The sequence below is a fragment of the Typopeltis vanoorti genome, chromosome 8, assembly GCF_054136105.1.
Source record: "Typopeltis vanoorti isolate ZY-2024b chromosome 8, IOZ_Tvanoo_1.0, whole genome shotgun sequence".
NCBI classification, from domain to species: Eukaryota; Metazoa; Arthropoda; class Arachnida; order Uropygi; family Thelyphonidae; genus Typopeltis; species Typopeltis vanoorti.
This window is the reverse complement of record NC_143556.1, coordinates 118180766-118207670: the sequence shown is the minus strand read 5'-3', so window position 1 is coordinate 118207670 and position 26905 is coordinate 118180766. Positions and strand designations below refer to the sequence as shown.

Genomic DNA, 26905 nt, shown 5'->3' with positions numbered 1-26905 from the left:
CTTCACATACAAACTTTCTTTGCTTACACTTAGGTAAAGGATTTAAAAAGAATAAACCGTATTTGCTGGCATATAAGATGCACCCCCTTTTTTGTACACATTTTTTAGGAAAAAAAGATTTTTTTAGTTTCGCTTCCTGATTCCGCCAAGTTCTTATAATTTTTTGGGGGTGCCCCCGAAATGCCTCTCTGCAGCCCTGTTTCCATGTTCTTTAGCATACGCAATCACACGCAGCTTGAATGCAATATTGTAGCAATGCCGACGTTTTTCAGCCATAATTTGCAAAGAAATTTAGAGAAAATTTAATGGCAGAAATTCATCACTGTTCACAACAACCTCGACAACAACTGGAAAGTTTAAATGAACACAGCTGTGATCGTCGATGACAGCGCATGCGCATCCTCTGAACTCAACGTAACTGGAATGTTCTCACACACCGCAAGGAAGCAAGAAAGAAATCGCGTAACTTGGAAGAGAGAAAATTTCCAGAAATGAAAGTAATAAAAAACAGTATTGGCGTATAAGATGCACCCTTTTTTCAGACCCATTTTCAAATAAAAAAATGTGTCTTATACGCCAGCAAATATGGTAATTTCTTGGCATTTTTAATTTAAAAGAAAGAGTTTCATTGGTAGTTTCACTACCGATGAAAAAACTCTTTAATACTTTCGGTATTACTTCCAGTTCCCACAATGTCCACTATTTATTGTTAGTTTGTTGTGCCATGCAAAATTACCAGATAACAATACTAATTCAAATAGTTTGGTTTTTTTTCTAGTAGAAAATCTATTTTAATTAAAGTCAGTGTATTACTTAAGGATGCATTAGTAAATCGTATTTCAGGCCAAAACTTCAGCTGACCCTTGCAACAGCAAACATCATTATAACAAACTTGCTTGCTGCAATGAAGTACTGAAAAGTCACATTAAGAAAGATTCAAAAACCTCTACAGCAAAATAAAAGTGCAACCATGGTCCCACAAGCACCAATGCTATCCGAAAGAAACAGCTAATTTAGTGTTTTGGTTAATTTCTTTCTTATTCCATATAAAGTACATTTATTCAACTGACTTCCTATCATACCAGCTTTACTAATTCTGTTGTCTATTTCAATATTTAATTTACCATCTCCACTAAAAATTTAACGATGTTTTCAACATTACTGTCTATTTTCATTGTCTTTGTCTTTTTGTTGCTGATTTTCATACCAAATTAATTACAATAGTTATTCAATTCAGTCAGGGAATCTCACAGACTTGCACTGGATTTATTCAAAAGAAAAGTCACTAAAGCAAAGAAACCATTCCTGTAGATCAGGAATGGTTTCTTGCAGCAATCTTTTTAGACCACTGACCCCTTCATGGAAACTTTGATCCCTCATTGACCCCCCCCCATCATATTAAATAAATGAATAAATGTTATCAATAATAAATTTCTCAATTTAAAAATAATAATTCTTTCACCCTTTTATTTCATTACTGCTTCTCAATAAGAAATATTTAAAGAAATTTCAAGAAATATTTAAGGAAATTTATAAAGAACATTAAAAATTTACTTACATTTATTAAATGAAATATTAAAAACGCTGACAAATACTGTCAGCATTTCTAACTATCAAGGGCCACCATTATGGGCACTATAACTTTAAAAAACTTACAAAGTAAATTCATCAAAGTGATCAGATCACTGAACATCACTGTGATAGCTATGGGCGATAAATGCGCACTACCCTTGACTGTCTCTGTCCTAGATGTCTTCATCAGGGAGAGCGTGAGGTTCTCCCTCACTGGCTCAGCTGATCACCCAGTTGGCGTTGCATGTTTATTCGGTGTTACTCAAAATCATTTTAGGCATTTATTGATCCCTTTTGAACCCTAGACATTTATCGACCCCCTTGGATATTGACATCGACCACTTTGCCAATCCCTGCTGTAGACCCTATGAATTTGTAACAATAAGAGTCAATTATGTCTGTTTCTTATGACACTAAATGTTTGGTTAGTCTGTATTTCAGAATGTTTCAACCTTCATCTATTAATCTGAATGGCATTATTATTATTACACCCTCCATGGAGTCGGCAGAATCATCGTGGGAGGTTCATTCAACTGATAACATATTTATCATATCGAATCTAAAAATCCTTAACACTCCTTGCATTAACAACACATTCGGGTAATGTGTTCCATTCAGTGACAATTCTCTACATAAAAAAAATCTACTCCTCACACCCCTCTTCACCACACTGATCCAGGGATGACCTCCGGTTTTTCTCCTCTTGCCTTCTACTCTCTTTTTATAATCTCATCTGGATTAATCCAATAAAATTCTCTCACTAACTTAAATATCTCTATCATATCACCCATTTCTCTTTTATCCACCAAACTCTGATCCACATTTTTTCAACCTCTCTCCATAGCCAGCAGTCCAAAGTCCTGATATTGTCTTTCCAGTCACTTACCAGGTGACCAGATTTGAGCACAACAGTCCAAGTTAGTCAGACCGTGTTAGAGTACTTCTTATCGTAGCAGCACTACAATGTTCCGCTTTTGCAAAACTAGCAATATGCACTCTAAACTTCAGTCTATTGTCAACCATCACTACAAAATCTCTAATTTCATCAACTTCCTGCAGTTCACCACCATCGATATAGTACGCCTTATATTTCTACACTCCAAAATGCAACACCTTGCACCTATTGATATTAAAACTACAACACGACTCCCTTATCCAAGTAAAAAATCTATTCAAATCCTGAAAGGAATTAACATCAGTAGTGCTACTTATAATTCCCCCCAACTTTTCATCATCAGCAAACAACTGAAGATACCCAGTCAGTCCACATGATACGTTGTTTACAAACAAGTTAAACAACAGGGGCCCAAGAACAAAACCCTGGGCTATGCCACTGGTTACCCTCCTTGTTTGAGACACTGCTCCATCATAAACAACCTGTTGGTATCATTCAGAAAGCTAATCTCTGATCCATCTAACCAATATACTACCTACATCTAACCAATATACTACCTACATCTAACCAATATACTACATACTTCCATCCTCTGCAGCTTGTACACCAACTTATCATTGTTATTATTATTATTATTCAGGCCTCCATGGAGTAAAAAGACTCATCATGGGAGGTCCTTCCTAAGAACACAAAGTCTGTCAAGACTCATTGAGGGGAGGTCCCCCCTAAGAAACACAAAGTCTATCATACCACTCTTTAAACTCATTGACCATTCTTGCTCCCACCACTCCATCAGGCAATGTATTCCACAGTTCAACCACCCTCCATGCAAAGAAACCACGCCTTACCCTCTTGCTCACAGTTTCCTTTCATAACTTCCAGGGATGGCCTCTTGTCATCACTCCTTCCTGCTGTTCAACCAAGCAAAAGAACTCCCCAGTGTCAACCCTGTAACCACCTCTCAACAGTTTAAAAGTCTCAATCATATCACCTCTCCTTCTTCTATCCACCAAACTCTGCAGTCCACATTCCCTCAGCCGATCCTCATAACTATCCTTGTCATCCTTCTTTGTATCCTTTCCACGGTTAATTTATCCCCTTTAAATCCTGGGGACCAAATCTGAGAACAATAGTCCAAGTGTGGTCTGATCAGAGACTTATACAACGGAATGATAACCCTCTTATCTCTGCAGGTCTGTGTCCTTCTCATAATTGCAGCAATCCTCTGTGTTACCTTCACCACCTTTGCAATATGTCCCCTAAACTTCAGGTTTCTATCAATCATCAACCCCAGATCTCTTGTCTCCCCTACTTCCTCCAGTATAACTCCTCCCATAGAGTATGCAGCATCCCATCGATGTTTCCCAAACCTCAAGATCTTACATTTTGCTGCATTAAACTGACACTCCCATTCATTTGCCCATCTATCTAGCTTATTTAAATCCTCTTGCAGGGCTACCACATCTGCACTATTACTAATAATCCTTCCAAGCTTCGCATCATCTGCAAACAACTGAATATCCCCTTGCAATCCACTGGCAATGTCATTGATATAAAGGTTAAACAATATAGGTCCTAGTACTGAGCCCTGTGGGACCCCACTTGTAACCCTCTGCCTCCTTGAAACTGCTCCACCATACACAACTCTCTGATACCTATCAGACAGCCAATCCTGAATCCAGTTGACCAATCTGACATCCAGACCCATGTGCTGCAACTTAAATATCAGCTTATCATGTGGCACCCTGTCAAATGCCTTCACTAAGTCTAAGAAAATTGTGGTAATCATGTGGTAATCTATCAAACGCTTTTCCAAAGTCCCAGAATATCACTGTATATGGTTGTCCCTTATCTAACATGCTTGTTACCTTATTATAAAATGCAAGTAAATTGCTAAAACAGGACCTAACCTTTACAAATCCATGCTGACCATTACAAAGAATGTTATGTCAATCAACTCAATCCTGTATTCTATTACTAACCAATCTCTCCAATACCTTGACCACAACTACAGTTCATGCAGACTGGTCTATAATTGGAGACTTTTGTCCTAGAACCATGCTTGTGGAGTGGTACTATTTTGCATTTTTTCTACTCCTTAGGAATTATCCCACTGCAAGACCCATTAAATAACCAAGACTCATTAAAATAACCAGGTCAAGGGCATAGTCAACTATGGTGCACATTCCTTAAGAATATATGGTGATATATCATCCATTCCCACAGCCTTATTAACATCTAATCTAACCAATACCTGATACACCTCTGATTCTAGCACTTCCAATTCTCCTAATTCTTGCCACCCTTCTATATACTGCATGGCATTATTTACACCAGTATGTTATGCACTGATAAAGTACTCATTCAATAATTCCACTATATCCTGTGCAGCTGTTATTCTGGTGTCATACTATCCACCAGTGTTAACTTGCCATAATTATTCTTTTTCTTGATACCATATAGCGTAAAAATTCCCTTGAGTTAGCCTTGGTTTGACCAGCCAATCTCCTCTCATGCTGAACCTTTTCTTTCTTTACTGTGCTCATCATATTTCTAGCCTGCACTTTATACTCTTTATGGATCCGATCGCCACCAACTGTCTTGTACCTCTTCCATAGCATTTTCTTTTCCAGCACAGCTTGCTTGATTTCACTGTTCATCCATTTCACTCCTACTCTATTTATTTGCTAAACACTTGGTATGCAGTTATATGTTGCTTGTGTCAGATGCTGTCTTCTGAATTTCCATACATTACAACATCTTTTCTGCTAAGCTAATCTACCCAATTTACTGATGCTGACTACAGAGCTTCCTATAATCACCTGCTTTATAATCCATATATATATCCATTTTGGCAGCAAGTTTTTCATATTTCATCATTTCCCAAACAACCACCTCATGATCACTCTCACAACCAGCGGCAGTGTCAACACCTCATTAACAACTACATCTTGTGAAGTTATCACCAAATCCAAAACATTAAAGCCTCTAGTTGCTTCAATTATATGCTGCTTAAGATACTTATCTCTCAGAAATTCCACAAGCTCACTCTCCTTGTTCTCATGCTCTATCTCCTCCTTCCATTCTATATTAATGTAATTACAGTCTCCCATCAGGATCACCTTCTTTTTACATGCCCAACTAATTTGCCTAAACATTTCACAATCAGTATTCTCTGTATTCCCTGGCCTATAACAGCATCCTATCAGATATACTAGCCTGTTTATTTCAACTTCACACAAGACAGATTCAAAATCTGTGCATGCACTATCAACAAACACTTTGCAGACACAATTCCTATGCAATCATTAACAGCACTCCCCCCCCCCCACTCCTCTTTTCATATTTCTATCCTTCTGGAAAATTACATATCCTATTTCTATTCCCGACATCACATCCTCCCCAGACAACCAAGTTTCATTTATTCCAATTATCTTTGGCATTCTGACTCAATCAATGCAACAAACTCAGCTCTCTTGTTTTGAATGCTCCTTATATTTGTGTATAAACATAACAATCACTGTGTGTTAGAGACCATTCTACCAGCACTACCATTCTCTATTCTACCTGCTATACCACACCTCTCTTCAGTCTGACCTCTCCTATTTCCCTGATTCTGATTTCCATTCGTACCTGTCCTCATCTTTATGCATTCCATCATCTTGTGCTGCTGCAACCACATCTTCAACCTCATATCCATCTTCCTCCTGTTGTACAATCCATTCAGTTTTGCTATCCTTCTTCACACATAGACTGATCATTTACTACATTAACTTCTTGACTCTGTGCATTCTCAGAAAACAATAGCCTTTCTAAATGCCCAACATCAAACCCATTCAAATGTAATCCATCAACTTTGAACCATTCCAACTTCCCTTCGAATTCACTCCACAAATTTACAAATTGCATTCCCTTTGCCTCACACAAAACTCAGCCATCTTACTATTGATTATCTCTGCTCTCCTTCTCAATTCACTGTTGTCATATCTCGGCAACACGCTTACAACTTTCCCAGATATGACACTATTCAGCAAAATTCTATTCTTTACCTGCTATAACAACTTCCTCAAGTCTATCAACATTCTTTCCCCCCCCCCCTCCCAACTAAATCATTTATGCCCACGACTACCACTAATTTTGACACCAGTCTTTCCTTTTCTGAAAGGCATCAGTTATTTGCTTCATTGTTCCAACAGAAAAGCATGTTTTGTGCACTTTATTAGTCATCAAAACAATGATATATGACTATCCTTGTGAATTTTTGATAGTCGATGGATTTGTGCAGACTATACATTGTGACACCTGTTTTATTTATTACCGGATTTTTCAATAGATAACGGGTATAACGTTATACGTTATATCAATAGATAACGCGTATAACGCGTTAATACTATTAACGCGTTATCAATATTTGATAACGCGTTAATACTATTGACACGTTATCAATAGATTAACGCATATAACGCGTTAATCTATTGATAACGCTAATGTATAATGCGCACCCCCCAACATTTTCATCACACCTTTTGATGTATAGATAACGCACATGTTCCAACTAGCAGTAGAGTTAGGAAGTACATACAGAGGACAGAGGAATTCTTTAAAAGCATGTGCATTACTAGTAGCAGTGGTCGATTATTCCATACATCTTCTTTTAAAATAGTTCATAAAGTAAATCATTATGTGTTTATATTTATTAGATCTGAATTACCCATGGAAGACAGAAGTACTTCTCGGAGAAAATCCTACACAGTGCAGTTCAAGCTTGAAGTGGTAGAAGTAGCAAAGGAAAAAGTGAATTGTGAAGCTGGTAGATTGTTCAGTGTTGGAGAAAGTAGTGTTCGTGAATGGCGAAAGGCTGAAACAGTCCTGAAATGTTTACATACGAGGAAACGTGCTATGAGGTTCAGAAGGTGCTTGTGGCCATTCATAGGAAAAAACTGTTTGATTGGGTCATTAGTGGAAGAGCTAAAGGTATGAGAATATCTACTGCCCGTGTATTGCAGGAATCGAAAAGAATTGTGCAAAACGATTTTGTGAATATGGATGAGGTTCCTGTAAGTTTTGACATGCCTAGTTCTAGGACTGTGAATCTGAAGGGAACAAAAGAGGTTTCAGTTGCTACAACAGGGAACGAAAGGTTTAACTTCACTGTGATTCTCTGCGTAACTGCAGATAGTTCCAAACTGCGACCGATGGCGATTTTCAAAAGAAAGACTGTTCCAAAAGGTTGTGATTCCAAAGATATTATTGTTACTGCTAATGATAAAGGTTAGATAAATTCTGAGGTTATGAAATTTTGGTTGGAGAATGTGGGGCAAAAGAGAAAATGGCATTTTTCAACCAAAATCTTTGTTAGTGTTGGATTCGTGTACGGAACATATGACAGCAGAAGTTAAAACAATTGTAAGTAAGTATTCCAAATTGGTCGTCATTCCAGGTGGTTTTACAAAAAAAACTCCAACCCCTTGATCTTGCAATAAATAAACCATTCAAAGACAATTTGCGAGCTAAGTGGGAAGACTGGATGATGAATGGCATCCATGAATATAACAAAACAGGGCAGATGAAAAGAACGTCATATAAAGATATAGTTAAGTGGATTGTAGAAAGTTGGGCTGCTGTAAGTGAAAACTGTGTTAGAAATGGTTTCATTAAAGCACAAGGGAATGAAGTAGTGTCCAGTGAAGATGATAATTAATCTGAAAAAATACCAAATGAAATGTTTAACGCAATTGATTCTTTCAATATTGAGTCTGATTAAGAATATGGATTTGAATAGTGTAATGTTCAATAAATATTAAGTAATACTTCTACCTTAGTTTTGTTATTACATTTGATTTATCTCTCATACCTTTCAAATGTATACCGCGCATGTTCATTTTTAATGAATGTAGACTTTTTTGTATAGATAACGCATGCATCATCTATACAAAAAATATGGTATTTTTATTTTATTTTTTCAAATAACATCACATTTCAAATATTACTTTGTCTAGTAAGCAGCATTACTTTTTTCTTTAAGTCACATGTGAGATCTCTATCAATAAATGGCTTGTTATATTATTGTTAAATTATTTGGTCACTTAACACTGAAATTGAGTTATATTCTTTTGGTTTATTAATCGACCATCAATTGGCTTGTTATATGTTATTTTTAATGATATGGCAATTTTTCAACCATATTCTGCTGAGATCATAACTGTAGAATTACCTTTATCCAAAAGGCAACATTTTCTATTTTTCTGTTATTATTGAGAAGTTTTCAGGCTTTAATCTGTGCAGGTTAGAGATTACTTATTGGCAACCTGACGTGGCACACTGTGCCTTATATAGTAAGCCTGATGTTTTGTTACTTTATGATGGGAGATGGTGAATAAAGTCAATATTCCTTAGTGTAACTACAGAATTTCTCTTTATTCAAAGCATTAGTTGTATCTTTATTTAATAATTAATGGCAATTTCACTACTTTTGGTTTTGATTCTGAAAGATGTTTTTTGAATGTTCTGGGATAAACTCTATTTTCAGTTCTTAAATAATGGAGATGAATTTTGATACCACTATATGTGTGTGTGTGGGGGGGAGAATCACTGATCTGTTCTTTATTAATATTATTATTATTCAGAACTTCAGAGTCATAAAACTCATCATGAGTGAGCCACCTTAGACAACACAAAGTCTATCATACCATTTCCTGAACTCATTCACTACAGGTACTCTCAGGGAATGCATTCTGTACTCCTACCACATTCCATGAATGAAATGTTACTTCTAGCACTCTTTCTTGCTACTTCCTTTTGCAACTTTCAGGGATGCCACCTTGTCCTTGTTCTACAGTATGAAAAATCTCCCTAGTATTCTTATAGTAATTACCTCTTGACAGTTTAAATGTTTGACTAAGCACTGCATATTACAAGCCCTCAGTCTATTCTCAATCAACTTTCAAAGTCCTGATATCATTTTTATCTGTCTATATACCCTCTCCAATTTCCCTTCAAATCCTGGTAACCAGATCTTAGCACAGTAATCCAGATATCAGTCTGATCACGGCATTATGCAATGGAACTAACCAGTTTCTTATCTCTGCTATCAACATGCTCCTCAGTATTGCATCAATCCTCTGAGTTGTCTTTACCACCTATGCAATATGTCCTCTGAACCTCATATTTCTATTTACTATCACCTCAACAATCTCTTGCAGAGTATGCAACCATGAATCTGTGGATCCCAAATTTCAGTTCAGATGCACTAAATCAAGATCCCCATTCATTTATCCACATTTCCAGCCTATTCAAATTCTCCCATAGAGCAACATCAGTAATACTAATATTGTGGCTCTTACTAATAACCCTTCCAAGCTTCATGTCATCTGAAAGCAACTGAGCACCTCCCTACAATTCTGATAACAATATTATTGTTACTAGATTATAGGGAAGTGTTGATATCTATCAAACAGCCAGTTTCCAACTCAATAACCTGATATCCACTTGAATGTTATAACTTAAATATTAACTTATCATGTGGCTCCAATGTCAAATGCTTCTACAAAATTCATAAAAAAGGAGAGTATATGCCTTTCTGCATCACATGCTCTCGTTACTTTATTGTAAAAGGCAACCATATTACAAAAACAAGAGTGCTCCTTAACAAATCCATACTGACCTTTATAAATAACACGAACCTCATCTACCCCAATTCAGCAAAGTTCTTATTAATTTTTCCAAAATCTTAATAACCACTGATGAAATGCAATTCATAGTTTAATACCTACATTCTACTACCATCCTTATTTAATGGCACTATCTTATCTTAGAGAGTTTTCCATTTGCAATACTTGTACTGAACAAGTCAATGACATGGTCAGTTCCTTAGTCTGCTGTCTTACCAACATCTAGAATACTCAGTATTCAAAACAAGTCCTCTTCATATACTTCTAATCCTTCAACCTTCCCCATCTCTTCAGGAATAAAACTTATTTTACCAGGATGAAATATCCTACAGATATTACTATAAAAGAGCTCAACTACATCACTGGAATTTTGGTCACCCAACCACAACTACTGTCTCCATCCAGTAAGATCATTTGTCTAAAACTATTTGTCCTCCTACTGGCCACACAACAAAAAAAAATTAGGATTTTTCTTGGATTAAAGGCTAATCTTTCCCTCCCTCCCCTCTCTAATTTTTCCTTCCTTACTATGCTAGTCACATTCCTAGTTTGAGCTTTAAATTCCTTATGAAACTTGGAGAACAAGTGAATGAGGATATCTCTTTATATGAGAAATCCTTTTTATGCTATTTCCATAACATTTTTGCTTCTCCCATTCCTGTTTGATTTCTCTAGTCATCCATTTTACTCCAAATTGCTATCTTTTCACTCAAGGTATGCAATTTACCATTATTGTTAACAAATATTCTTAACTAATACCCATCCATAACTGATCTTTATTCCTTCAAATCTTCTTCTTTTATCCCATAGTACTGCTCCAAGATGGCTTCTAAGTCCATTAAAATCACCTACACCTTCCTTCTTGACACGTCATCTTGTCTATTCATACTCCAAGTCAAGACTACATGTTCACTCTCACCAGCTGGAAACAACCAAGATATCTCAATTATGATCACATTCTCTGATGGTATAACCAAATCCAAAACTACGATCCTTGTGTTACGTCAACCACATGCTACCAAAGCCATGTATCCTTCATGAATTCTTGAAATTCATTTCCTTTATGCTATTTCCTCTGTTCAATTTATATTTCTATAGTTAAAATCCCCCACTAAAAATACTCACTTTGCACTTGACAAACTAATTTGTCTAAACATTTACTGCTCATCACCCTCTAAGTTCCTCAGTGTATAGAAATATCCTGCTAAATATCCCTTCCTATCCACCTCCAGTACCTACTATACATTCTCGAAGCTATCAGTGTCATTTCTCTCCCAATTCTTTAATCTGAGAGGGTGCAATTCATCACTGATAATACTCCAGTACACCATTTTACACTTCATATCCTGCCAAAATATACCTTATCCTTCTACTTTTATTTAGAATCACTGTGTCATTTAAACAATGATCCTTTTATTAAATGACATGTAAAGATGCATAAAATTTACAATAAAAGAAGTAACTGACATCTGTATATTGTAGGTACCTTTTTTTTTATGTAAGAAAAATAAACAAAATATAAAACCTATCAATACTTGTGGGCCATTTGATATTTCATCTTTATCCAGAGGCATCTCATTATATGCAGTATTCTTTCTGGTTTCTGAACACAGATTGAGTTCATCTTCATCTTCTCCTGTGCTGCCTCCAGTGCTCTGCAATCAGTAATAAGATAAATTTCTTATAAAGGAACATGGAATAATAATTAAAATGTACAGAAAATAACAGGTTAGCAAATAAATTAATTCTTGACAAGAGATACATGTTTTTTTTGTGTTTGTTTGTTTGTTTTAGCTCAGTGGATGTGCTTGGCACGTCCACGGCCACGTCCAAGACACCACGGCACTTGGCCGCACGAAGGAAGACTTGATTTTGAGTCTAGTCGGCGACTAGAGGAAATTTTTCTAAGCCTTTTTTCGACCGGTTCCCGAGTTAGTCGATCTCTGGCACGGGCAAGTGGGTTTTTCCTCCTGGAAACTCTGGTTTTTCGTCCCGTAAACTCAAGAAAATCGACAGTAGAACCCACATTATTTCAGACATTAAATACGAGTGTTAAGATTAGGGACCACGAGATGGCGGCACTTGTCTCTCTTCACTGCATGCCGCTTAATTAGTGATAGCCTTGGGCCAGCTATCTCTGATTGGGTACCGGTGGAGAGTGAACTGCCCACTCAGTCTCCAAAAGTTAGCTAGGGCTAAAAACGGCCTCGCCTACTCCCATATATGGGAATAAAAGGGCATTAGCTGATTTTTTTTTTTTTTGATTGTTTGTTTTTTAATGTAGAAAGCAAGATGCTTGAAAAATAAATTTTACACTTTTTGTATAATGGCTAGAAGGCAAACAACTAAATGTAGCTGCTTGCCTTCTAGATGAAACAAAAGAATGAAAGAAACAGAAGTACCTGTATGTCACAGGAAACAGTATTATGTTTATTTACAACAGCAAGCATATCAGAAATAAAGTGAGGATAGACTTCATCAATGTGAACTGCTTGAAAATCATGGAAATAAGTCACAACTAGTTGAGAGAGAAGATGATATACATAGTATGGATATAAAAGGTATAGCATCATCTCTAGAAAAACTGGGAGAAAGGAAAAGGTGGAGGGGATAACCATTTTCCTAGGATATATCATTAAGACAAAATAGCATATCCAATGCACTGGTGAGCACACAACAGAGAAGAGGAGAGAATGCATGAACAGGTTGCCTTATCTTGTCAGTATTATACTCAGTTGTTTGTGGTGTGATTAGTTTCTATGGTGTCATTATTATTGTTAGATGGGACACTTAACAAAAGAAGAAGAATTACGTCAAAGTTTAGGTCAAATTCTGAAGACAGGTTAAATACACTGTAAACATTAACATAAAATTCTAAAAAGTACCACCTTAGTGGCTAGTATAAAATAACAAAAACAGTCAAAATTTTCCTAACTTAAAAAAAAAAAAAAAAAAAAAAAAAAAAAGGAATAACATATACTAAAAGTTGGGAAAGATCAGCTGATTTAAAAAGTACTATCCCCCATAAAAGAGATAAGTGTACACCATCAGATCCATTTAGGTTATGACAATGAAGTAACATAACCTTACTCTATTGTCTTAATGAAGAAATCATAATGCAAACAGAATGGTGGGGGAAGGGTTTTTACTAAGAGAATATGCAGAACAATTAATAAAAATGGTGCTTTCAGAATTTTCTATTAATATGTAATTGCTGTTTCATTTATTATTATTATGATGTTGATGACGATGATTTGGGACCACCATGGAGTCAAAAGACTCATCGTGGGAATCTCACTCTAGAAAGCACAAAGTCTATCATACCACTCCGCTTTGAACTCATTCAGCATTCTTACTGTCACCACCACCCAATGCATTTCAGTTCAATCATCCTCCATGCAAAGAAACCCCTTCTCACGCTTTTGTAACTTCCAGGGATAACTCATTGTCCTCACCCCTTCCACCAGTTCCACCAAACAAAAGAACTCCCTAGTGTCAACCCTGTTACAACAGTTTAAATGTTTCAATCATATCACCTCTCCTTCTTCTATCCAGCAAATTTTACAGTTCTACATTCTCTCCATTTCTCCTCATAACTAATATTATACAGTCCTGATATTATTTTTGTTATCTGCCTCTGTACTCTTTCGAAGGTTAATTTATCCCCTTCAAATCTGGGGACCAAACTTGAGCACAATAGTCGAAGTGTGTTCTGATCAGAGTTTTATACAATAAAATGACAACTCTAATCTCTGCAGGTCAGCATCTTTCTCAGTATTGCAGCAATCTTCTTGGTTACCTTCACACAACCTTTGCAATATGTTCCTCGAATTTCGAGTTTCTATCATTTACAGAAATTCCATCGACTACAGGCAAGATAAACTGGTGATAAAAACAAGTAATGCCACTAGCAGCCATCATGGAGACCAGCATGCAAGCACCTCATAGGAAATGTGCAAGACCCATGCGGTCCAACAACTCACAAAACCCTACACATCCACTTCACCAACATCCGCGGCCTAAACTCCAACCTGAATAGTGTCCACTACTTCCTACAGTCTACCAAACCCCACCTACTCTTCCTGGCAGAAACTCAAATCTCACTTCCTGACAGCATCACTTATCTCAACCTTCCAAACTATTCACTCTTTAACAACTTTCATCCTAAGGGTGGATGAAAGTTGTTAAAGCACATACATCTGCTCTGACATACCTTGCCAGAGAGCACCCAACTCTGACCTTCTTTGGTTGAAAATATCCCTTCCCCACTCAGTCCAATTCATCTGCTGTCTCTATCGCTCCACCAACACAACCAACCACCCCGAGCTCTTTAATTTCCCCTCCTTAAAAATCGACTTTCTCCAATCCCACTTTCCCAACAGCGAAATAATCCTCCTAGGAGATTTTAACCATTCACAACATTAGCTGGCTTTCCTCCTCCAGTTATACAGATCTTGCAGACAGAGACGCTGAAACATTTGCCATCACTAATGACCTTACACAACTTGTCCAGATGCCAATCAGAATACCAGATAACCCAAACCACTCTCCAAACACCCTAGATCTCTTCCTTACCAATGACCCCTCCCCTTCCTCACAGTGAAAGTAGTGAGCCCCCTGGTTAATTCTGACCACAACCTAGTGCTCATCTCCTCCCCCCATGCAACGTTTACACAGACACATCCCCCCATACAAGAGTAGTTTGGCACTATAACAATGCCAAGTAGGACAGCCTCCACAACTTCTATGCTGCATTCCCATGGTTGGATTATTGCTTCCGGCCTTCCAACCAAAACATATGCACCAAGCTTATTACCAAAGTAATCCTCACCGGCATGAATACATACATTCTACACAGCACTCTGAACTGCCATTCCCTAACAAAACCCTGGTTCTCCAAAAGATGTGCCAAGGCAGTAGAGATGAAACACCAGACATACCACAACTGGCTGAAATCAAGAACCTCATCCTCCTTCAAAGCTTACACCGAAGCCCATAATAGGTGCAAAAAAAAACAATCAACGCTTCCAAAACAGAGTTTGAAAGAGCAAAAACCAGGAAACTAGCAGCCTCTCCAAAAGGTAGCCGAGCCTTTTGGTCTCTCGCCAAATCATGTCCCCCAACCATTCCAGACACACAGCATACAATGCCCCCTATATTCTTTTGCCAGGATGAGATCAGAAAAATACTGTTCAAATTAGACACAAAAAAGTCTCCTGGACCTGATGGCATTCCCCCAATTGTTCTGAAAGTTTGTGCTCCAGAACTGACCCCTATCCTATGTCACCTATATATATACTCTCTTACTCCACTGGAATCTATCCCACAAACTGGAAATTGGCCTATATTCAGTCCATTCCTAAGAATGACAAGTCACCGCAATCCAATTACCACCCTATCTCGCTTACCTCAGTCCTGTCAAAAGTAATGGAAAAAATCATCAACCCCAATTCCTACACTATCTTGAAGACACTCACCAAATAAATGCCTGCCAGTATGGATTCCGCCATTGCTGATCAACAGGAGATCTACTCACATATGTCACCTATCTCTGGACAATGCTATGAGGTTTGGCGAATCTCAAGTAGTTGCACTAAATATCTCCAAAGCCTTTGACCGGGTCTGGCACAAAGGCCTACTAGGCAAACTACCATCATTCGGTCTGACCCAGGACTTCTGTAGTTGGATTGCCAGTTTTCTGTCTGGATGCACACTCTGTGTGATGGTGGACAGCTCCCTATCCTTTCATCACTCAATTAATGCTGGGGTCCTACAAGGTTCTGTTCTCTCAATAACCCTCTTCCTGCTATATATCAATGACCTACTGCAATTGACCTCCAACCCAATATACAGTTTTGCAGACGACAGCACACTTCACTCCTCGCTTGCATTTGATAAGCCTTACCCATCACAACTCACCTCAACCTACAGAACATCAACCACCACCACCACCACCCTCAACTCTGATTTCCAAGACATCCTACAATGGAGTTTGGATAACCTCATAAATTTCAATGCCAATAAAACCCAGTTCTGTACTATTTCCCATAAAAAAGAACCATTTTTCCCCAGTATCCTTTTTGATGATACCCAAATTTCCAGACAGTCTGAGATCTTGCTTCTTGGAATCACCCTCACATCAAACCTCTCCTGGCATAACATATCACAACCATTGCATCCTCAGCCTCAAAAAAACTAGGATTTCTCTTTTGCTCAAGACGTTACTTCACCCCCGAACAACTACTAACATTATACAAATCTGCCCAGCTATTGAATACTGCTCCCACATATGGGGTGGGGTCCCTAAAAGCTCTCTCAAAAATGCTCGACTCAATACAGAAGAGAGAAATTAGACTTATCAATGATCCATCCCTTACCAACTCTCTCCCTCCAATTTCACACAGATGTGCAGTATGTATATTCTGCAGTATGTATATTCTACAAATATTTCCATGGGAAATGCTCATCCGAAATAACATCAATAATTCCTCCGCTCAGTACAAAGCTCACTGGAACACATGCAGCTGCTGCACAACATCCCTTCATAGTACACCTAGAAACAAACAGAACAACAAGTTTCTTTTCCTCTTCCTTCATCCCTGCAACTGCTGCACTGTGAAACAGTCTCCCACCTGCTGTGTTTCCCAAGAAATATAATTTAAAGTCATTCAAATCAAATGTAAACAAATTCCTCCTTTCCCAACCAATTCATCTGCTGTCTCTATCGCTCCACCAACACAACCAACCACCCCGAGCTCTTTAATTTCCCATCCTTAATTTTCCTCTTTAATTTCCACTACCCATACACAGTACTAATGTACTAGAGGTTGACCAACCAACCTCCTGTGTATGGGCCCAACATATTAAAAAAAAAAGTATCACAGATCCCTTGCCTTCTCACTTCCTCCAGTACAGTTACCCCAACACAGAGGGCAACCTCCCATCGATGTATCTCAAGCTTCAAGACTTTACATTTAGCTGAATTAAACTGAATTCCCATTCATTTGCCCATCTGTCTAGTTTATTCAAATCCTCTTGAGGGGCAATTACATTGCCACTATAGCTAATAACCCTTCCCAGCTTCACATTATCTGCAAACAACTGAATATCCCCCTGCAATCCATTGACAATGACACCAGTATAAAGTTTAAACAATACAGTTCCCAAATAACGAGCCCTGTGGGATCCCACTTTTTAACCTTCTGCTTCCTTGATATGGCTGCCTCATACATAACTCTGATATTTATCAGACAGCCAATCCCCAATCCATTTCACTAACCTGACACCACATCTGCTGTAATCCCATGTGCAGTAACTTAAATATCAGCTTATCATAAGACACTCTGTCAAATGCTTTTGAAAATTCCAAAAAAGGCAAAATGTGTCTTTCCCTCATTTACCGCTCTTGTTACTTTATTATAAAAGGCAATCAAATTAGTAAAGCAAGAGTGCCCCTTAATAAATCCATGTTGACTTTCACAGATAACATTACCCTCATCTGCCCAAAGCTGTAAATGATTCCCGACTAATTTCTCCAAAATCTTGACAACTACTGGCGAAATACAAACTGGTCTATAGTTTGACACTTCCATTCTACTACCACAGTTATGCAATGACCTTTCCATCACCAGGCCAGTTCTTTAACACTTTCTCTCAAATCCCAACCAGTCACATTGCTTTAATGAAATCCAGAGTACTCGATTTGAAATACACACTCTTCTTTCACTTCTAAACCTTGAAGCCCCATCCCTCTAGTATTAAAACCTACTTCTTCAGAATGAAATACTCCAATAAAGTGTTCACAACACTCCACTATGTCCTTTGTATTAGTCACTCTACTCCCATTTTTATCAAACAATGTCATTCTTCCACAATCATTTCTCCTCCTACTGGCCACATAAGGAAAGAATTTCTTATGATTTTCTTTGGATCTCACAGCCAATCGCTTCTCGTATTCTAGCTTTGCCTTCCTTACCATATTAGTAATTCCCCTGGCCTGAGTCATATATCCATGTATCTGTTTTTCACCCTTCTCCTTATATCTCTCCTATAACCTCTTTTTCACCTGCAGTTCTAATTTGATATTGTTTGTCATCTACTTTACATTTGTGTACTTTAAATTGTGTTCTCTTTTTCACTCACCATATACAACTTGCTATTGCTGCTAATAAATATTTGTTCATCACTTTCCAAGAATTAATGACATCTTGTCCTTCCAATTCCACCAGCTATGAAACTGACCCAAGCTGATTTCTAACCTTACTATAATCATCTGCCTTATAATTCCATATAAATTCCTTTCTCCTTGATACTCCTGCATGGAGTCTCAAAATCAAAACTCACTCACAGTGGCACCCACTCTGATGCCATCTCAGTTACAATCAGATCTTCTGATGCTATAACCAAATCTAAAACTCTTGAACCTCATATTCCTTCTAATACATGTTGCCTAAGAAAATCTTCTTCTTCTTCCTTTCCAGGCTTATAGGCCAAGTGGCCTGTTCTGGACTCAATTCCATCTTTTTAAGGGTCTTCCTCTGCATCGAGTACCTTTTGGGTGGTAATTTAGAATTTGTTTAGGTATTCTGCTTCTATTCATTCTTAGTATGCGTTCTTTCCATTTTTCTCTATAGCAAATATTTGTTTCATTTAGGGAGGTTGTAATTCCAAGTTTTTTTCTGATTTCGCTGCTTTTCATTTTGTCCATTATTGTGACTCCTTCAGTTCTGCGCAGAACTTTAATTTTGGATGATTCGATTCTTCTTTCATCTGCTTTTATTATTGTCCATATCTCACTGCCATTGAGTAAGGATGGTTTAGCTACTGTATTGTAGATTCTTATTCATGTGTGTTTTTGTACATAATTGGGTTTAAAAATTTTATTTATAATGCCTGTTACTTTTAAAAAGTTTGATATCTTTGGTTCTATATCAGCTTCATTTTCATATGACATTGTGCAACCTAAATATTTGAATGTATTTACTTGCTCTATTATTTTGTTGTTTATTACTATTTTGCTTCTTATTGGATTACCACCTTTGAAGGCCAAGACTTTTGTTTTGTTGGTTGATATTTCCATACTATATGTTTTTATCAGATTATTTAGACTCCATAATGATTTTTGTAGTTCATCTTCATTATTTCCAAGGATTATTTGGTCATCAGCAAAAAGAAGAGTAGCTAATCTGGTGTTACGGTTTATCTTGAATCCTCCTTCATTAGTTATCTTCCATTCGTTTATGATTTTATCTATGTATATATTAAATAAAATTGGTGAGAGAGGGCAACCCTGACATACTCCTTGATTTATTGGTTTCCAGCTTGATGTTGAATTATTGTACTTCACAGATATTTTATTATCTTGATATATATTATATAAGGCTCTAAAGAGTTGGTTTGGTATTTCATATTCTTCTAGGATTTCCCACAGTTTTTCTCTGATAATTTTATCAAATGCTTTGATGTAATCTATAAAAGCTATGTGTGTTTCTATGTTCATTTCTCTGTGTTTTTCAATTAATAATTTTAACATAATGCAGAGTCTATGCAAGACCTGCCTTTTCTGAATCCATTTTGTTCTTCTATTAATTTTGGGTCTACTATACGTTTAAGTTTATATGCTAAGATTTTTGCATATACTTTATAACAGGTACTAAGTAAGCTGATTCCACAATAATTGTTACAATCAGATTTGTGTCCTTTTTTTTGTAGATGGGAATAACTATTGCTTTGGTCCAATCTTGTGGGCATTTTCCTTCTTTCCAGATCATATTATAAAAGTTAAGTAACCTGAGTGAGAATTCAAGTCCTGCATATTTGATAAGTTCCAACTTTATATTGTCTTCTCCTGGAGCCTTTCCTGATTTGCTTTGGGTTAATGCTTCTGTTAATTCTTCTAGAGTGATGTTTTCCAAGTTATCAAAGATTACAAAGGGTAGTTTTCTGTTTCGAATGTTTTCATCATACCATACATCTTGGTAGTAATTTTGCAGTGTTTCTATTTTAATGGTATTAATATCTGCTTTTTCTCTAGTGTCATTGCTTAGATCTTTGAGGATTTTATATGCATTAGGTCTTTTGAGCATACAATCTCTCTCTAATTTTGTTACAAAACTGTTCCATCTGTTTCTGTTTATTCTCCTGCATGCTGCTTTTGCTATTGCTCTTTTTATTGCTGTATTCGATTTTTGATTCTATTGTTTTTAGGTTGAGCCAGTTTTTATATGCTTTTTTTCTTTTCTTCAGTAATGCATTTAATTTCATCATTCCAGTCCCTAAGGCCTCGTTTTCTTTTCCACTTTTTCTTTGTTCCTAAACTTTCTTTTGCAGCTTTTGTCATTATGGTTTTTAGGTTTGACCATTCTGCTTCTATGTTCTGATTTTGTTTTATACTTGTCATCCAATTTTTTATTCTTTTTTGGTACAAGTTTTTAATACTACTGTCGTCCAAAAGTCTAACTTTGAAAGATTCAAAATTTCTATTTTCCTTATGCTTTTTTGTTGTTTTCCATCTTGGTTCCCATTTTACTTTTCAAATTAAAAGGTAATGATCTGATTTGATTTCAGATCCTCTGTATACTCTTGTATCTATTATCATTTCTGACATTTTGATATTGCTGATTATGTAATCAATAATGCTTCTTGTGTCTCTTGCTTCCCAGGTGTATCTGTGGATATCTTTATGTTTGAAGAAGGTGTTCATTATTTTAAGGTTATTGCTTATAGTAAAATCTCTTGATCTATTTCCATTTCTATTACAGTTAAGTTCTCCGATAGGTCCTATGTTTGGTTTATATGGTTTATTGCCAATTCTTGCGTTGAGATCGCCTATTACCAAAATGTGATCCTTAGGATTGGTCTTATTTAACATGTTCTGCAGTTGGATGTAGAAGTTTTCTGAGTCCTCCTCTTTTCCTTCTTCAGGTGCATAAGTTCCAATTACTGTCATATAGCCTCTGTCTATTTTAATTCTCATTTCTATTATTCTATCACTCCAAAAGTTGTAATGGATTATATTGTTTCTAAGAGATTTATGTAAAAAGATCATTACACCAGATTTAGCTCTCTCTTCTGCTTTTACCCCACTGTATATATAGATATAATTTTCAGTTTCATCTGTTCCTCTCTGCATTTTTTTTAGATTCTGTAATTACTGCTATTTTTACATTTCTTTCTTCTAGTGCTTGGTCCAGTTCTATGATTTTGTAGTGGATACTTCTCACATTCCAGGTGGCTATATTCCAATAGGTGTATTTCTGCTTTTTTTTTTTTGTTTTCGGTAATTTTCTTCTCGAATCCATATTCCAAGCCGGTTCGTTACCAAAAAAGTCTGTCCGTTTACTATCTTCATGAGTCTTTTTTAGTGGGTTAAAATTTTGACTGAGAGGGTTACTGGCCATCTGCAGTCTAGCTTGATGATGGGGCTGCCATCTTGAGGCCTTCAAGCTTGCCTTAAGGTAGGAGAGATTTTTAAAGAGAAGACATAGAGATAGAAACAGAATGACCCATAGCCCTCGACTACTCTAATAGCATTAGGGTCGTGAGTTACAAAAGTTGAGCGAGGAATGCCATATAGGAAAGGTTAAAGAGCAAGGGGCCTACCTCAAAGAGGGAAGAGAGAGAATAGACCCAGCTAGGGGACCATGGGAAAGCCACTTCCCTTGCTATCAAGATGTTAGTCCCCTGTGGCCCTGTTGGTCCACGAGTCCTTATTCAACATATCTGGACCACCCCGCCATATCTGGACCACCCCGCCATATCTGGTGGGCTCCCCCTATCTGCCACCCAGGGGACGCACTCTCTAGAGGTTATAGGGTCTTCCAAGAAAACTGTCCCTCAATAATTCCAAATAGTCTATTCCCTTACTACCACTAGATGAAGTTTCCTCTTCCCAATTTATACTGCTGTAGTTAAAATCTCCCATAACGGTCATTCATTTTGCATTCGCCAAGCTCAACTGCCTAAACATCTGCTTTTCCTCACCCTAAGTACTCCCTGACTTATAGCAACATCCCACTAAATATCCTGTCCTGCCCACCTCCACCTCACTATATAATACTCTCAAAATCATTAGTACCACTGTCCTTCAAATCCTCCCTTCTGAGAGGACACAACTCATCACTTATCATAAGCAATACTACACCAATGTGTCTGCTTTGCCTACTCTGCTGAAAAATGTTATACCCTGCTACTTCTATTCCTGTCAGTATACTATCTTCTGTCAACCATGTTTCAGTGATCCCAATAATCTTTGGACAAGATAAGGCTATCAGCACCACCTACTTCATCTCTTTTATGCTGGATACTCCTGATATTAGCATGAAGAATCATCAACATATTGTCACTGTCATTATTCCCTGCGGATTCCTCGATCTCATTAGACAATGTTCCCCCCCCCTTCTCCCAAGTGACTATTCCCAGAAGAGGCCACCCCTGCTACCATCTACTCTGATAATTCTAGTTTCTCTGCATCAATACCCTGACTTCTTTGGAGAAAAGCATTCTCTCCAGATGCCTACGCCCTTCCTTATTCCTTATTCAAATGCAAGCCATCTCCTGCATACAGTTCCTTTCTGTTCACAAATGCCCACCAAGCATCCACATCATCAAAGCGTCTCTTTTTATACATTCTGGCTATCATACTATTCATTATTGATGCTCTTTTCCTCGGCTCTGTATTATCATACCTGGGTAACACACTCTTCCCTCTCTCACTCTTCTTCCATACAACCTCAAGCAGAAACCTCAGATCTCTCACCACCCAATTAACACTATCTCTCAAGTCATTCATGCCCACAATTACAATCATCTCATCCACTCTTTCACCTCATTTAGCTGCCACAGTCACAATGTCTATCTTTTCTACAGAAAGAATTCTCTGGCATTCTATCTTGCACAACATTAATCACTGAATCTCCACACATCACACTTCATACCACTCCATTCCTTCCTTACTCACCTGCATCCCTCACACTCTCTTTCTCACTCTCTCTTCTGACATTGTTCTACCACTTGCCTACTGTCCTATCATCTCTCCATCCCTGCACTGTCTCGCCTTCCTCTCATTCCTTCTCTTCCACTGGTTCTCCTATTCATTTCTCTCCCCTTCTATCATTCCCATAACTCTTTCTTTCTTTCACTCAATTTACACATCCTGCAAAACTACACCATCTTTCAAACCCACTACAATCCCTAATTTTATATTCTCATTCACATGCTGCTCATTTCCCTCACCCACAATCATGCTACTAGTTTCTCTAGGTCAGTATTTATCAGTTTCTGACATAACAGTGCCAAAGTTTGTTATGTTAATTTCTATGCCGCAAAGTTCTTCCCATTTTCTATGTTTTACGCAGACATGCACTTACCGGTCTCTCGCCTGCCACATTTCTAACTGCTGGGAGGTGTACATGCTGCAAATACCACATACCACAAAATCCCCTAGTGTGCTGTGTAAAATATAGTCCTTAAATGGTGGAGGATTCGGTAATAAGCCACCTGCAAACTGAATTGCAGTTGCCACCATTATTCGAACGCTACACAAAAAATACCTATACTAAAATATTACATTAAAGTATAAATTCCTCCAGGTGCAAACTATCCGGAGACTATACATTCTAACTTGGATTCCCTGCAAATTTAAAATAAAACTCTAATAAATTATAATGAATACTTATGTTTTTTTCACTGCTACCTTGTAACACATCCCACTATAACTTTTATACTGAAGATGCCTGTGACATATAGGCAAATATTGCAAGGGGCAAATGGAATAAGAGGGATGAGTTTTTGACATTGGTTACCTCACCATGATCAAGTTGACTTGGTTAGAAGTGTGTGGCAGGCTTGGTCCACTGCTATTTAATGTGTACATAATGATATTGGAAATTGTTTAAGGGAAAACATCTAGGGTGTTTTTTATATTTTTTTAATATAAATATATATTTATCCTACACACAAGAGGTACAAGACCCTATACCACATCAGTGCCATCTGTTAGGTGCAGACAAGGGTTGAGAAAGAAGAAACTTATTGACAGTCTTCTGTAAAGAGCTGCAGTTTCCCAACAATTTCAAGGATTTTTGGGAAACACATCCTGGGAAAAGCTGTTCCAGAGGAGAGAGACAGATGAAATAAATGAAGAAGAGGAGAAGCAGGTTTGATGAATTTGCATTTGTACTGTAAGGGATGTTGAATAGCTGCTGCTCTTATTTTAACTGGCCTAAGTCAAGGAGTGATATTTGCCAATTTAGTGGAGCAGTGACCATGGAAGTACCTGCAGAAGAGACACAAAGCTGAAACACTACATCTGTGAGATAGAGGTTGAGAGTAGGTCATTTATGTATAAGAGAAAGAGGGTAGATGAGTGAGGAAATGTATGAGGAAAGGGTCATCTATGAGCTGAACTGCTTTCCTCTAGATGGCACAAAGAATTTTGAAGAAATTTTAGGTATACCATTCCCAAATGCGTGAACAGTATTCTAAGAATGGGTTTATTTCGAATTTATATAAGGTCAGTAGCTGGGTGGATGTAAAACAGCTTCTTGGGTTTAAAAGAATGCCTGGTTTTTTAGAAGATGAGGAAGCTAATGATGTGATGGGTTTGTGCCAAGAGAGGATGGAGATAAATGTTAGTCCAATTAGAGATAGTTTATCCTTGTCAGGTAATGTGTGCATTACTGATAATGAGGGAAGGTGAGCTGAGATCCCTTTTGCCAGTGAAAAGGCAGGACTTCATTTTGGCATGAATATGACTAAGGTTATCCTTGCCTCACTATCACTACAAATCCTTATCCTAAGATTTGTAGTGATTGAGAGTAGATCATTTATGTATAAGAGAAAAAGAGTAGATGAGCTAACAGAGCACTGAGGCATGCCTGCATTGCTGGCAAAGCTCAAAGAAAGGGTGCCATCCACTATGACATGAAGTATGACCAGAGGGAGGCACACATTACCTCCAGTTACAGGCACAATATCCAGTTACAGAGAGAGCACAGAGACAAAAGGAAGGCAGTTTGCAAAGCAAGCTTTGATGTCTTGTCTGGCATTGGAAGGCCTTGACATTTCTCTGAACCTTTCCACGATGATGACGATGAATAATTAGTTACCATAAGAGTTAATCAAGGTGATCTAGATAGCTAGCAGAATGATTTATATAGACTGACATTATTCTTATTATGATTATACAGGTATTTCCATGGAGTTAGAACACTCATCGAGGGGGATCCATTATTCACATAATACATATTATAGCATACCTCTCCTTAAACTCATTCTGACAAACCCATTTCCAGCCATTCACCACCCACAAAGCAAAAAACATAGTCCTGAAACCAGTGGTGGACTGTACATAAGCACTGCAACACTGCAGCACCCCCAAGGGAAAAATGAAAAAATTAAATTTTGTTTGTGTTTATAAATAATAACAATGCTTACAACATTATATAAATACAATACAACATGTTAAAGGTTACAGCTTATGTTTTGACATTGATTGAATAGTTAATAATTGGAATTGTTCGATCAACGCTTTAGATTACGAAAAAAATGCACTGCGATCTAACGCCGATATTCGTTTGCTCTTGTCATTGCACATTACGTCATTCCCAACTGTAACTGCTCAAACGGCAGTGTATTTTTAATAAGCTTACGCGCCTTATTTCTGTGAGATATGAAACGTTTATTATTGGTGCGTGTGCCTGGTGAACTATTTTTTGTAAATCTTATTTTATTTTGTTAAAATAACATATAATTATTTATTTATTATAGATAAAAGGCTGAATTATGATGAGTGTCACTGTTGAAAATATGAAAAGAATAATATTTTTTCAATTATCGTTACATGAAACAAATGCACTGCGAGCTAATGTCGATAATCGTTTGCTGTCGTTGCACGTTACGTCATTTGATACACTGCCGCTTGGGCAGTGTATCTTATGCCTGCGCTCGTTATTTCTGTGAGATATGAAAAGTTTATTATTGGCACATGTTCATGGTGAACTTTTTCTTGTAAATCTTATTTTATTTTGTTAAAATAACATATAATTATTTATTTATTATAGATACAAGGCTGAATTATGACGAGTGTCACTGTTGAAAATATGAGAAGAATTATATTTTTTCAATTATCGTTATACGAAACAAATGCACTGCAATCTAACGCCGATATTCGTTTGCACTTGTCATTGCTATTAATACAAAACTTTTATTATTCGTATTTGTTCGTGGTGAGGATGAAATATTTTTAATAAAGCAATTTTTAATATGTAAGTTTATTTATTAATAAATGCGTTACTGATTAGGAAAAATATTTATTTTTTTTTTTTTTTTTGTATATGCAGCACCCCCACTTAAAATTTTCACCAGCCACCACTGCCTGAAACTCTTCTAACCACATTCTTATCCAATTTCCATGGATGATCCCTTGTTATCTCTCTCTCTTCCTACCATGTACTAAAAAAAGCCTTCATTCCCAATCCTATAAAACCCCTTTAGTAACTTATATGCTTCTGTGATAAATTAAAGATGCAAAGAAATCATATTCTTCGTTTAATCCTTTATCCAAATGTAAACAAACACAGTTTGCACATGAAGTATCTTCACAACAAGGCTACTTGTATATCGAGGCTAATGGCTTCACATCAATTTCCTTAGTATCCCATACTGCAAAGCGCACGCGCACACACACATACACCCTTATGGTCGTGTATAATATGAACAAAAAAGAATATAATTTCTTAGCATCTTTAATTTATAGTCTAACCAAGTG

General features: G+C 37.1%; 1 protein-coding gene across 1 annotated transcript in view; it reads right to left on the bottom strand.

The window, feature by feature from the left end:
• Nucleotides 1-26905, bottom strand: part of LOC150104308 (PRKC apoptosis WT1 regulator protein-like) — a 134119-nt gene that overhangs the window by 85454 nt on the left and 21760 nt on the right. Inside the window, exon 2 of the mRNA XM_090396454.1 lies at nucleotides 11673-11792. Within this exon, the coding sequence (XP_090252580.1) occupies nucleotides 11673-11792 (120 nt within the window). The remainder of the gene's footprint in view (nucleotides 1-11672; nucleotides 11793-26905) is intronic.